This window comes from Triturus cristatus, chromosome 11 (genome assembly GCF_964204655.1).
Source record: "Triturus cristatus chromosome 11, aTriCri1.1, whole genome shotgun sequence".
Classification (NCBI taxonomy): Eukaryota; Metazoa; Chordata; class Amphibia; order Caudata; family Salamandridae; genus Triturus; species Triturus cristatus.
The window spans coordinates 502,795,906-502,809,481 of record NC_140594.1 but is presented as its reverse complement, the minus strand read 5'-3'; the positions used below and the strand labels follow the sequence as shown (position 1 = coordinate 502,809,481).

The 13,576-nt window shown below is 42.1% G+C and overlaps 1 protein-coding gene across 1 annotated transcript in view; it reads left to right on the top strand.

Annotated features, from left to right (window-relative positions):
- The window catches only part of STC1 (stanniocalcin 1), a 28,221-nt gene extending 16,247 nt beyond the window's left edge, over positions 1 to 11,974 (top strand). Inside the window, exons 3-4 of the mRNA XM_085633312.1 lie at positions 3,622 to 3,833; positions 11,296 to 11,974. Coding sequence (XP_085489438.1) covers positions 3,622 to 3,833; positions 11,296 to 11,560 — 477 coding nt within the window. The 3' untranslated portion in view covers positions 11,561 to 11,974. The remainder of the gene's footprint in view (positions 1 to 3,621; positions 3,834 to 11,295) is intronic.
- The last annotated feature ends 1,602 nt before the right edge of the window (positions 11,975 to 13,576 follow it).

The following is a 13,576-nucleotide window of genomic DNA, read 5'->3' as shown; positions in this document are numbered from 1 at the left end:
TTAGTATAGTGTTTGTAGCTGTTGTGCCCTGTTAGAAGAAGAACTGGATTTCGCAACCACTTTCCAATGAGCCTTCATGTCCGATTCCCAAACTGCCTGATTTGTTTGCACAGTATTTTATGATGTACAGAACTGTGTCACTCACAGAATGTTAGGAGGTATGTTCATTTTTTTTTTATGGGAAGCTCAAGCCATTTGAAAGAATACACAGAGTGACATATAAACTTTTATGGTCGATCAGTGCTTAGGGTCGCATTATGTGAATGGAACACATAGACTTCTTATCCGGCTGCACTAGTTGTGTTCAGTTATATGGCCAATGACGAGTTGCATCAACAGTTAACTTAACACACAGCCAGGGAACAACTACATTTTATTGCATTGGAATTGGAAGCTTAATGGCGCACAACTCTGCCACTAACACTACAACCCCACCCGTCGAGCTCACCTCAGGTATCCATAGGGCAACCTACCATTCTAGTAAGCCTGTAGCCATAACACAACTTGTGTAGTGAAAAAATCCAACTTAAGACTGTTAAAGTATCTTAGAAACAGGTTTCAGGAAATGAACATGTTTACTGTAAAATAAACATTCTTTCAAAAGTAGATAACTTTTTTCAAACTCCTAGCATTCTCGATTAACACACATTGGTGTAAAGAGTAGTTTTTGTAAGAACAAGTCCCATCTAACACATCAAAGGTGCCTTCTAAGTCTAGTCTATTTTGTCTTGTTTATATGACCTGTAGAGGACAGTAATGCATTGAGAGGCTTTGTGTTTGTGCGTGTTTTTTGTCATCAAAATGGAGATGGTTTCTTTCATCATAGAGGCATTTAAAGATAAGCAATAAAATACCTTTAAATTAGAATAGCAGTCGAGATTTTGTTTCAGATACTGGAGTAAATAGTGATAGGAGTGGTTTCTGGACAGCCTTATATTTTCCATCCAGCATACCTGTGCATGCCTGAGGATTGAAGCTTGCCGCTGGGTTTGCTTTTCTGTCTTCTTGACCTCGGCTCGCTTGACCCACTCGCTTGATTACCAAGATGCGAGACGACCAACAACTGTCTCCTGCTAGATGTTTTCCAGCAGAGGTAACTTGTTAATTGAATACTCTGCTAGAGTCTTCTCTAATGGAGTAATTATTCAACAAACAAGTTCTTCTCCCACTATTAAGAACCAGCAATGATGGGGAAAAGCAATCCAGTGGAGGCCTTAACCTAAAGTTGCTTCCCGGCACCAGCCATGAACATGAGTGGAAATGTAGCGAAACCAGAGCTCCAGAGAAGCTGATAAGGCACAGCGTCCATGACATGATGAAACATGGAAGGTGACACGCTCACTCCAAACCCACACATTCTACCTCCTCAGAAAAATAAATTAAACAAACTTGAAGCAGACGCCTGTCCGTGAAGCGGGTGCCGCACTGATAAAACAAAATAAAGTTTGTCTACACAAGCTACTGGTTGGAAAATACAAATGTGGAGTCCGTGAAGTGGGCACCGTGCTGAGAAACAAGCCGAGGCAAAGCAACAAAAAAAGTGCATACGAAGGAACATAAATAAAAAAAAGAGTAAGACCAAATATAACAGGGCAGTCTCCTGGAGGGTCTGAAACACCAAAAGGCAGAGCTAATCAAGCATTTTGACCAAACAAATGCAGGCATTTACAAAAAAGTAACAGGAACAAATTGAAAATATGGGAGGTGCTTGAAGCCCATAAAGTAGATTCAGCATGTCTCGAAAGAGGCAGCGCATGCGCCGCCTAGGCGAGAACTTAAAAGGAAATAGATGAACAATTCAAAAGACTACATCTTGTAAAGATTTACCCCATGATGATTTAATGCTAATTGGTCATGGAGGGTGCAACCCCCCACCCCTTGCCTGTTCCTCCCCATCTCGATAATTTGTTTGAAAATAGATTACACTAATGATCGGTTTTGAATCCTGTTGGGTAATTATTTTGACTGTTTTAGAGCTACTTAACATATGATTAGTTCATATCTCATCTGAGCAGCTACAATGGAGCCTGGTTACCCACCTAACAATTGCAACACAAAAAGATGATGCACAAAATGTTGAACATTGTCAAACATTCACTCCCAGCCACAGATCCGAGTTTAATCCATCGTTTTTTTTGCTCATCATGCCACAGCAATGTGGGCCCAGCTATATGCAAATCTGTCTTGTCCATGCTCCCCATGGGAAACGTTCACCCAGACTGTCAGACCAGGCCTTCCCTGGACCGGAAACAAGCATCCTGGGACCAGCTTCAGGGTATCACCCCTCATCATCCAGGCTAGCTTGAATCCAGTGGGGCATTGAGCACAGGACTCATGTCTGGTATACCCTTCCCACTTCGGGTGACTATAGCAACACAAAAAGATGATGGGCAGAATGTTGTTCATTGTCAAACATTCACCCCAAGTTACAGATCACCAGTTAGCTCCTGACTAATCCCATGGAACAGGAGAGTTCCCGCTCGCAGCAAGTGGGAGATCTGAATTTGATACCTGCCACCTCTCTGGAGTTGAGCTGGGGACAGTAATGGCAGGGTACTCCTTTTTATGGAGAAAGCAGCCCATGATTCTGACTGTGCACTCTTTGTGTGGAATGAGTGGACTATCCACAACAGTTGAACTCTGCATTTAGTTTGTAAGCTCAATGCTACTATTCGGTGTGACGTTTGAACGTCCTCTACGCTTCTTGAAATATCCTTGGGGGAGAATCTACATGAAATTCCAATTATTCAGAATTTTTAATCCTCTTGTGTAATTAAAAATAACACATGAACAGTAGCTGTGACACATGGCCCAAGGAGGAAAGATTTTACAACTGGAAGCAGTGACAATTCCCCTGTTGCAGCAGAAGCAGCTTACAAATCTTGACTCTTGGGCATTTGTTCGGAGTCCACTCTTAATTGCAGGGGAGCTTTTAACAGCAGTAACTGTCCCCATAGGAATTATGAGAACCGCAGATCTCAACCTTCACCTCGAGAGTTTGGCTGTTAAGATAAGATGACCTCTCTGGGTGACAGTCTAGCTCTAAATGAGGAGCTAAGTATCAGTAACAATGGAGGTGAAAAACATTTGGCCCAACTATTGTGGCATTCACCATGAGGGCCTTGGTGGTGTTAGTCCAAGCTGTGAGAATCTAGATGTTGAAGTGGTCCACATACCCTGGGAACAATGGAATTTGCACTAGCACCCCCTCCAGCTTTCATCAGCCAAGGGGCAAAACCTGCCCGCATGGTTATCATGGTGGAGGTCCTTTAGGCCGGTTATCTGCCCTTCCCCTGTACATGACTGCTTCCAAGCACACTTTCAAAAATGTGCCCTGCCTTCAGTCTACTGCCTGATAGTAGATGTATTTTCTATTTTAAGAATTTCCGTTCTGCTGGAACAGAATTGTTTCAGCCTGATAGGCGTGCCATATTGGCTCGAAGACCAAGTTCCCATCATCATATATGGCACATTTGTGTAATGTTTATTCATTCTTGTCGTGCTCCGAGATAAGTAGCAATTAGTTGTTTCGGTAGTCGTATCATTTTAGTTCTATAACTTGTTTCGAAGGTATTTCCGTTTGTTGGCTGCCGTGATTTGACGTGTGTGTTCATTTTACAGGGAAAGGCGTTTGTTAAAGAAAGCCTGAAGTGCATTGCCAATGGAGTTACGTCTAAAGTTTTCCTAGCAATTCGAAGATGCTCCACTTTCCAAAGAGTTATTTCCGATGTCCAGGAAGAATGTTACAGCAAGTTGGACATATGCAGCATTGCCAAACGTAACCCGGAAGCAATAACCGAAGTGGTGCAGCTGCCTCATCACTTCTCAAACAGGTAACTCATACTTTCCCCCCTCCCACCGGATGAGATGAATCGGTGACCAGCCCGCGGTAAAGTGCCCATTGAGAAAGGGCACCCTCTGGGTAGCAGTTTCCTTTATAAACAAATATTGGGTACCTGTTTAGCACTTTTCTTGTGTGTAAAAACCTGATAGGGTTTGCTATCAATTTCTGCATTAAAGGGGACTTTTTTCCATCTATATATATATATATATATACATCCTCAACCTCCTGGCGGCGATGAAGAAGGCGCGAACTCCACTTGTACTTGGCCTAAGTAATTTTATTTGCTCATAGACAAAGTCATTACGCATTTCGACCGGCAAAACGGGCCTTGATCACATGTGTATATGTGTGTGTGTGTGTGTGTGTGTGTATATATATATATATATATATATATAGCTGGCTTCGTCTCCAAAACATCCAGATCTCTCCCAGACAAAGACGAACACGGACCCAAGGTTTCTGGTGCCTAAGTGAGTTTATTTGTTACCCCGCACCGCCGCCATTGCGCGTTTCGGACTCTCAAAGTCCGTAATCACATGACATGAGATATATGTATATATAGAATTCCCTGACCCTCACTTTAATTTGTAATAGAAATAGAATGTATGCCTTTCATGGTGCTGCTCTTAATGTTAGCCATCCTGCAGTTGGCCATATTACATGAGAGCCTTTCTTGTCTAGTCCCTATTAATTGAGGAATTTTGTCAAATCATAAATACACCTTAACTTAATTTCACTTGACCCCTGACCATCAGCATTGAAGTGATATCCTTCAGCCACTGATGTCTGAAGGAATCGTACCCAGGCAAGTGCAGAATTAAATCCAATCTGCTTTTCAGGCAGAACTTGACACGAAGAAAGGCACTTGAGGCATTGAATTCCAAGCCTATTACACACATTTCTTACTCTGACCACAGCATTCATTCGATGCACCAGAGTGGCCATCTTGTTTCAAGCAGTAAGAAGCAATGATCTATTTCATCAGTGGCTGCATTCTGCCTCTGTAAATATTCCGAAGTTTCATTGCTCTTTCACCAGAACAAATTCCTTCTATATTTCCCTAACCAATAATACCATTGTTTACTGTTAATGAGTGAAGTGATTTGAACATTCTTCAACTTTTATCAATTTGTATGTATGTTCCAATTTTCAGTATTTGCGCCTTTATGAATATCCTATGCTCTTGTTTAACAACTCCCATTTTACTGTACTAACTTAAGAAATTGTATATATTTTGTATCCCGGATTTTGTTCATGCACCAAAGACCGATGTGATAGGCAATTTAGTGCAGTGTTTTTGTTCTAACCCCATCCCCTCCACTTTTTAAAAACACTTCATGTTCTAATTTAGTCTAGTTGTGCTAGAAAAATTACTATATAAGTAAAGAGGCATAGTCATTTCACTCTGACCTCCGCCTTATGGGCCTAATGGTCCCTCAGGGCTTTGTTATTATTCATAAGGACAGAAAATAAATCTAGGGATGGTGCGGATGTAATATACAATGGTCATATTAAAGGGCAACTCTCAATACCGCCTTATCACTTCCTTTAAAAAATAACATCTTGACATTAAGGGGCTAATTACGATGACAGGCGGAAAGCCTCCTCCCGACAGTCGGAATCTCCTCAAACCTGTTGAAACCCTTCCGACCAACTCAGTCGGTTTACATTCCCACAGACCTATTACGATGTTCGCGGTAGGAACGTAAACCGGTCGGTCATTCCAAATCGGTTCCGACTGGCTCTCTGAATACTCGTGTCGGTAGGAGTGCAGCAATGACCTCTATGGATAGCGCTTCCGACTGACTGATTACGATGTCGATTTCCAACAGCCTTTCTGAGTCTGACACAAAAAGGCTGTCGGAAAGCGACTTTGGGGGCCCCTCGCAGTCTATGGTTGGTAGTTGAGGGGATACCTAAGGGACCACCCTGTACTGTGTGGCAGGTACAATGGGGTGCCTGCAACAGGATGCAGGGTTTTTACACACCCCCTATTTCTCCATCGGAGCCTGTGTTGTCAGGCCGAACACGAGCTCCCATAGGGAACAACGGGACACCGACCACACAGTGTTCAGTCGCATCATAACCGGTCGGACGGAACCGCCGCCTGCGAGTCGGTCTGTCACAATTCCGAAACTGTGTCGGGCAGAAAGTTTCCACCTGACATCGTAATCGGCCCCTCAATTCACAAGTACTTGCTCTATTAGTAGTTGTCTAAATTATGCAGTTGGATACAGCCAAACAATTTTGGGGAAGTTGATTAAATATAGAGCCAAATTAAGACTGTCCTCCAAAGCATACTTACTGCTGCTTTCACATTTATTGAACTAACTTCCATTCCAAGCTGAAAATAACCTATAACTTTTTTAAAACAGACAATATGGTAGGCACTCTTGTCCTCATAATTTTGGCTCCTGAGCTCTAAGATCTTGGCATTCACATTTAAATTGATAGAATCCTGTTCAAATGTCCTTCTCGATTGCAGTTGATAAATTCAGCCGCAATCTTGACTCAAATCCTTTTGTACCGAGGGTTAGGAATATAAAGAAATTTCCATTTGATTCCTTGAACATCAGGATTGTGGGCTCCTTAACAGAAAGGGGCCACCAAGTTGAACTATACTGGTTCTTGGTCTTGAACATTATGACTGTGATGTGATCTGGTAATCGAATACTGTTCTTTTCCACATCTTAAATATAGACACCAGTTATGTTAACTAAAATAGAGAAAGAACCTCTGCCCCATCTTGACAAAATGTTAAACAGCACAGCAAAAAGCTATACATTTCTAATAAAAAGAACTAAATTGCAGAAAAACAATTATGTAAGGTATAAAATCAGTCTTTTCCTGTCTCTTGTACAGCTCACAGATTAAGAAAATGCTAGTACTTTCGTAGCTTTGATCAATATATTGGATGATGCTAGATAAATAAAGTGCTAGCAAAGAGAAGGCTACAGTAACTATTAACAGCATCATATTTTACAGCCTAGCCACATGGTTTGGTATTGGAACCATAGTGTTACAGTCATGCTGACTTTAATGTTGATATTGTAAAGTCATGGCAGATCCATACGTACGAGGCTGGCCTTCTTACTGAAATAATACAAGGCCAATCTCTTGGCTTCATCCTACAGAAAACAAATAGAACATGGATGCTCACCTTAAATCCAAAGTAAAAAGGGCCATATTCTACTTATGACTATGCATATTGATCAACGTTAATTTCTAAAAAGAACTAAAGGAAGTTGCTAAGGTGCTGATCAATTCGCTTGTAGAATATGGACACCTCACTCCTATTGACTATAGTCAGATTAGAAACTGCTCCTGAATGGCAGTACCACACCATGTGGAGAGGTATTTTCATACAATCTAAGAAATTTGACCATGATATCTCTCTACAAACTTTGCTCCAAATCAGAGTCTGCTGCATTGAATTGTAACATGCCTCATTACCTGGTTTGACGATGAACCCAATTTGGAAAAATTCCTATTGGTCGGTACTACTGGAGACAAAGATTAGGGTCCTCTACTGCTGTGTGGCAGCAGAACGCCTGGAATGATGCTGCAATCTTGACACTGATGTGCAGGCTCTCGGAACTGGCGGTACGAATGGTGCTCCGTAGGGCACCCTGGCCACTGGAGGTGTGGCACATCCTTATCATCGCACAAATAGCTCGAACCATAACCAGCTGGAGTGGGTAAGGGGGGCTGTGTCAACCTAGGTGACTAATACCCTTAGGCCAGTTTATTACTCTACAGGAGGCAGAAGAAACTTTTAATATGGGAAGGGGTCAGTTTCTTCAATATGCCAAAACTGACTCTACCCAGACTCTTGTTGCATTGTTGACAATGGCCGGCAGTTTTATTACTCATATATACCAAGCTGTGTTGGGTTGACAGACCTAATTCTCTCCTTATGGTGGAGGACACATGGCGGCAGCTTAGTGGGTTTGCTATCATGGCTGAAGAATGGGAATGGATGAAGATACATAAGGGGGGTACATGAGGTCTCAGCCAATGCATGATTTAAACTTGCTCAGTATAACATAGTGCATATCACATACTTCTCACCAAAACATCTACACACAATATACCCAAGTAGAGATGCAGGGTGCACCTGCTGCGAGCACACACAAGCGGACGTCCTTCATGTTATGTGGAGCTGTTCTCAGATCGTCTTTTACTGTGACACGGTCCTGGGGCACCTGCATTATGCTAGGGGGTGACTGATACCTAGGGAACTGAAGCAATGCCTGCTGGGATTAGTCCCCACAAGAATGAATAGGAAGCTCACCAGGAAGTTTTTTATCCTTGGATTGACTTTGGCTAAATGCCGTATAACCATCTGATGGCTTAGTCCGAGACCCCACCATGACGATTGATAGATTGCACAATGTGACTGAATGGGCGGGTGTGAAAGAGGCACATATGAAGAGAGTAAGATGCGATTATAGACTTCTGGATGATCTGTTAGCAGGAGGAGCCATGGCCCATGACCTTACTCCCCTCTGCCCCCGTGACCGCAGTGGGTGGAGATGTGAACACTACACAGACCTAATCCCCCTGACCTCAGTGGAAGGGAGAGCAAGGACCTTATTGAACGGTTGCACAATGGCACTGGGAACTGGAATTACACTGGTGGGTGTACTGCTACAGTCCCCTGTAAGGCGTATATCCTTCAGACACTGGGCTATGCAACAAGCGGAGCATGGGAGCAGATTGGGGGGGATGGTTCATTACCCTTTTTGCTTATTGATATTTTATGCTCTGTTCCGAACGGACAAGGAGACATTCATAATTCCACATTCTATAAGACATGGTGTACAGGGTCTGTAATGTTGTCTCTAATGTGGAAATGTATGGCATTGAAATGTCAATAAAACATTTTTAAAGAAAACATGCCTAATTATCCAGGGAATTAAATCAAATCGTAAGACAGATGCCTAAAAACTCTGCATCACTAAAGCCTCATCTTGCCACTCTGCCTCCTCATTACACGCCCACATTCTGCTCTTAAGATTTGCAATAAACTACCTTTAGAAATTGCGCAGGAAATGTCCTCACTGGAAAACCGCCTTTCAGGATATGCACTACTGAAACATCTAAGAGGATCTCCCTAAAGCCAAATGTTCCTCTTGAGGCGTCCAGGAGAACCTGCTTGGCTGTCCTGTAATCTTTGACCTAGGGTGAATTTTCACCCCCCCCCCAATCACCACCACTACATTTTCGAGTTCCCAGGTGGTAAGTTTATATTTTGTCTCAAAAGTAAACTTACCCAAAAAAGTGGGTAGTCCTGCTCTCGAGCAGTTTCCCTATGCTCCTTGCTATTCTTCCTCCTGATTCTACCCCCTGATCTTGTTATCACCTCCCACACTTTTCAGGGATTTGCTCTCTTGCCGAATGCCACGTTTTTGCACGGATTTTCAGTTTTCTCTGAATGTTTGACATAGTAGTATCCAAAATGTCTGCCTCTCCATGTGGCCATACATGCTGATGGCAACTCTGCATCGCTATGGTTGTAAAGCGGTCCAAGTTTGTCCTCCCTGCAGTATGAACAGAATGTGCAAACAGTAGAATATGTACTCGCATCGAGATTGCCTTCACAGTAAAGGTTTGATTGGTATGGGTGATAGAGAGAGACAAAAGGTGTCAAATGCTCACAAGCTCATGGGTCTGTTGATGTTCGCTGATGTATTTGTTTTTTTCCTATCTTGGAAACGTGTGCAACGACTGTGGCAAAAGTAAGGGTGTTTCTGGGATGTGAAAGGAGGAATCTCCCCTTTTTTCGTGTCTATAGTGGGAGAGAAGTTGTGTTTCCTATGAAGTGTTCAGATTGCTTCATTTGTTGAGCCAGGTTGTGTGTCCTGCGGGCAACCCTCCAAAGCTGGTTAATAAGCAGCTGTGTACATGTTATATCTACATACAGCAAATCTATTTTGAATACTCAGTTTTTTTGCGAATACCTAGGAAGGAAGCCACATATGCAAATCAAATGTTTAATTCTCTGATTCAGAGTCATGACCTTCAAAATGTTTTGAATGAGGCCCTTTGTTTTATGGCTCGTAGACGTTGAGGCACATTGCTCTGAAATCTACCGATCAGACATTTGGGTGTGCCTAAGCAGAGACTGCTTGAGTCATGCACTGGAACGATCCACAACTGATGGCAGAAGATGTGCTTTCGCGAATTCAAATGAAATAATCCTTCTTTTACTGCAGCTCCCATGTAGGTTTGCCATAAAGAGCGCAACTTTAAAAGTTTGTAAACATTTGAACATATTTAAGGTATTTGGTTCTGGCTGCATCATTTTAGCCTTTTTCTTTCCAACCCTGCAATGTCCCTGCCCAGCAAGAAAATGTGAATAGTTTGAGAAGGCTCATCAATCTGAATTACGCTTGTGAAGTATGAGGTGGGCTCTTACAGATACATTCTTGCAAATATATATAGGAGCGGGCATTTGTGGTTTTATATGTATATTTCTTTCACTGAAAAAAATAAAGGTTACAGGGACATTATAGTTTGTCTTAGATTTCACACGTACAAAACGTTACCTGAGCTAACTATAACTTAAGCCCCTGGAATGCACTGCCTATAACTTGTTGCTAAGCACTACCATACATATACATCAGCAGGCGACGTGTCTCAGTGCAAAGGCCAGTCCACTGATAAATCCCTCATCAGTAGTACAGAAAGAACAGTTATGTACCTTTTGCTGCAGCTTAGTATTTATTTTTAAGTTTCAGAAACGTTTATAAAACACATAGACTCTTACTGGATGTTGTCATCAGTGATGTCATCAGTTGAGTCACAGACCATGTCATGAGTGATGTGATATGTGAGGTCGTAAACAGTGCATTGTGGGGGCGTAAGTCATAGTTAGCTCAGGTAACTATAACTGCTGAATTGCTATGGTTTTGTATGTGTGAAATCTAAGCCTAACTATAACGTCCCAATAACCTTTGTTTTTTTCCCAGTGGAAAAAAATATATACATTTCTGTATTGTGTAGTGCCCTTTTGCAATTGATCTTGTGCCAATTTGTGTGTGCTTATATTATTTGGTACCAACGGCAGGATGCACAAATTGAAGGGGAGACGCTATAAAAGTTGGAAAGACTCTCTCAATATGTCACTTGGCCAATCTGAAACAAAGGGAGAAATTCCTTGGAATTATCAGGCCCCTGATTGTGGTTTCATCCTACCCCTTTTCCTGGACTATGGTATGTTATTAACTGGGGCTCTTATGGTTAACAAATAAAATGTTTGTTAAGGACGTTTTTGTATTTATTAAAGTACTTGCCGTGCTACCAAACCTAATGTGATGTGCAATGCTGGATCATATAGTGTCATTGTAGGGGTGGGGGGGGGGCTGCAGCTACCTTTGATGGTGCATTATCTTCTGTTTCCAGTTAGTTATTCTGTCCTAATGTTCCAATGTTTCCGATGTCCACAGATATTACAATGCGCTGCTGAAAAGTCTTTTGGAGTGTGACGATGAAATGGTTGGTGCCATTAAAGAGAGCTTGTTGGAGAAAATTGGGCCAAATATGGCGAGTCTCTTCCACCTGCTCCAGAGCAGTCATTGCTCCCAACTGCACGCTCGTGGGGACTTTAACAGAAGACGTCCCATAGAGCACCAGAAGCTGAAGGTCTACTTCCGAAACCTCAGGCCTGAAGGACCATCCAACATGAAGCGTACTTCCTCTGAGGGTGTCTAATTGTGAGGGGGAGGGAGAGAAGGGCTCAGAATATGGTGCAAGGTGTGTTCTCACCAAAGTAGAAACCTCCTCAGCTGGAGGGAAAAAAATCACTAAATTTAAATTGCAACTAAATATGTTTTTAAGTAGGATGCATTTTAGATAACCTTTACATTTTAATCGACTCCATTCACAATTCCCATTAGAATAAATGCATGGAAATAGGCATCCTTGCTCTCATGATGTGCTTTCTGCAAGGGATGCACCCAGTACACACATACTCTCCGAGAAGTCAATTTTCGTTTTCTCGCAAATAGTTCAAGGGGAAGGTAAAACAATGGATTTCATCCTTAGTTCAGTTTCTGCATTTGTCATCCATGCAGTATTTGTAGCTATAATCACTCCCCGCCCCCCGATTCCTACATGTCATTGCAGAAAGAAAAAAAATCAACAAAAAGAGTTTGATATTTCTACTGTGCAAGACCTTGTAAAATGTGATCTGTCTGAAGTGGACCAAGGTCATTTAACCTTTCACAAATACTGTAGAGGTGTAAATCCACCCATCTTCTTGTAATGCAATACTGGTGAAGGCTGCCACTCAAATCTTGGGCCCATATCTTTGGAATGTGTTGGTGTTTATAGCTCTGTTCTCAGCAGTCTGTCTTCAAGAGCAAGTTAGTTTCATCTTTTGACACCATAATAGCTGACAGAAAATGTATAGCACTTATTGACCAAACATTTCTATCTGCAAGTCTAAGCTAACCATGGAAAGTGCCTCCATTCGTTTTTTTTTTTTGTAAAATGTATATACCCTCTTTTCAGTGGTCATACTCGAAGAGAAAGAGCACAGTATATCCCATGGCTTACTGCAAGCATCTGACCGTCTTGCCCCCAATTGTCATAACTGAAGCAAAGGTGGGTGCTTGTCTGGCACCACCAAAAGCTTCATCGTCAATTGTCATTACTCTCAGTTCATGGTGTGTTTGTTGAGCTGAGCAGAATTGGCAGTAATGATGAAGTCCTCTAACCTAATGGACAGCAGATGCCAAGGAGATTCTTAAACCATAAGGGTCTGCCTAATTATTAAGTATATGATGTGTATCCCTTCAAAAGTATTACAATTTGGTAATTTACTTTTTTTCTAAACCCAAAAGAATGTGGAGAATCCAGCCAACCCCACTACACCGCTTAAAGGTCTTCACAAATCTTCAATTTTTCTACAAACATGAAAATGAGAGGACCGCTCGCTAAGCACTTGTAGAACACATAGGAGGTAATACACGCGTAAGATGAGTTCTCGTTGCTACAAGACACACCTTTTCATTTTGGCGTTCCTGGTCCCTATTCTTACTCACTGATTATGACAGACTGTAGCAAAACGTAAAAATATCTGGGACATCACCCCATAGCTGCTTCCTCCCTGCTGCAAATATAGTTGGCCTTTTCTACGTTGGAGACCGTAATCACAACTTGAATGCAGTTTATACTATACAAAGAAACTGGATGTGTCTGAGAAGAAACTGTAGTTGGATGCATGTTAGTCCATGCAGGCCAAAGGCTAACATGGGTGATGAGGTTGATCCTGGTTAGATGCATCGCTTGTGTGCACTGATGTCCTCTGACGTATCTTTTCACCAGGCTAAAGTTTGGTTGTCTGCCATGATCCGTCTTACATAATAATGTTATGTTAAGGTACTTATTGAAAGGACTTCAAAAATGTGTGTGGGGGAAATGGGTCTTGTTCCTTAAAGTGTCATGAACATTCCATTTGATTAATGTAAATAGAATGCAAGGAGCCCCTGCACGCAAGGTGGGGCGTATGTATTACGCTGATAAGATTTACTTTTGTATATGGCTCCATATATCTGCATTGTAAAGCACATCTTCCTCCTTGTGGCCTTTCTATATAAGAAGACTCTTCCACAGAGATCTGCCATGTACTGTAGAATGGATATCTTGACGTCATGCCTCGCATGTGCTGCACAAAGTTGCCTGTCGCTGTACTGTACAAATGTCAAAATGCTGCAAGATAGAATT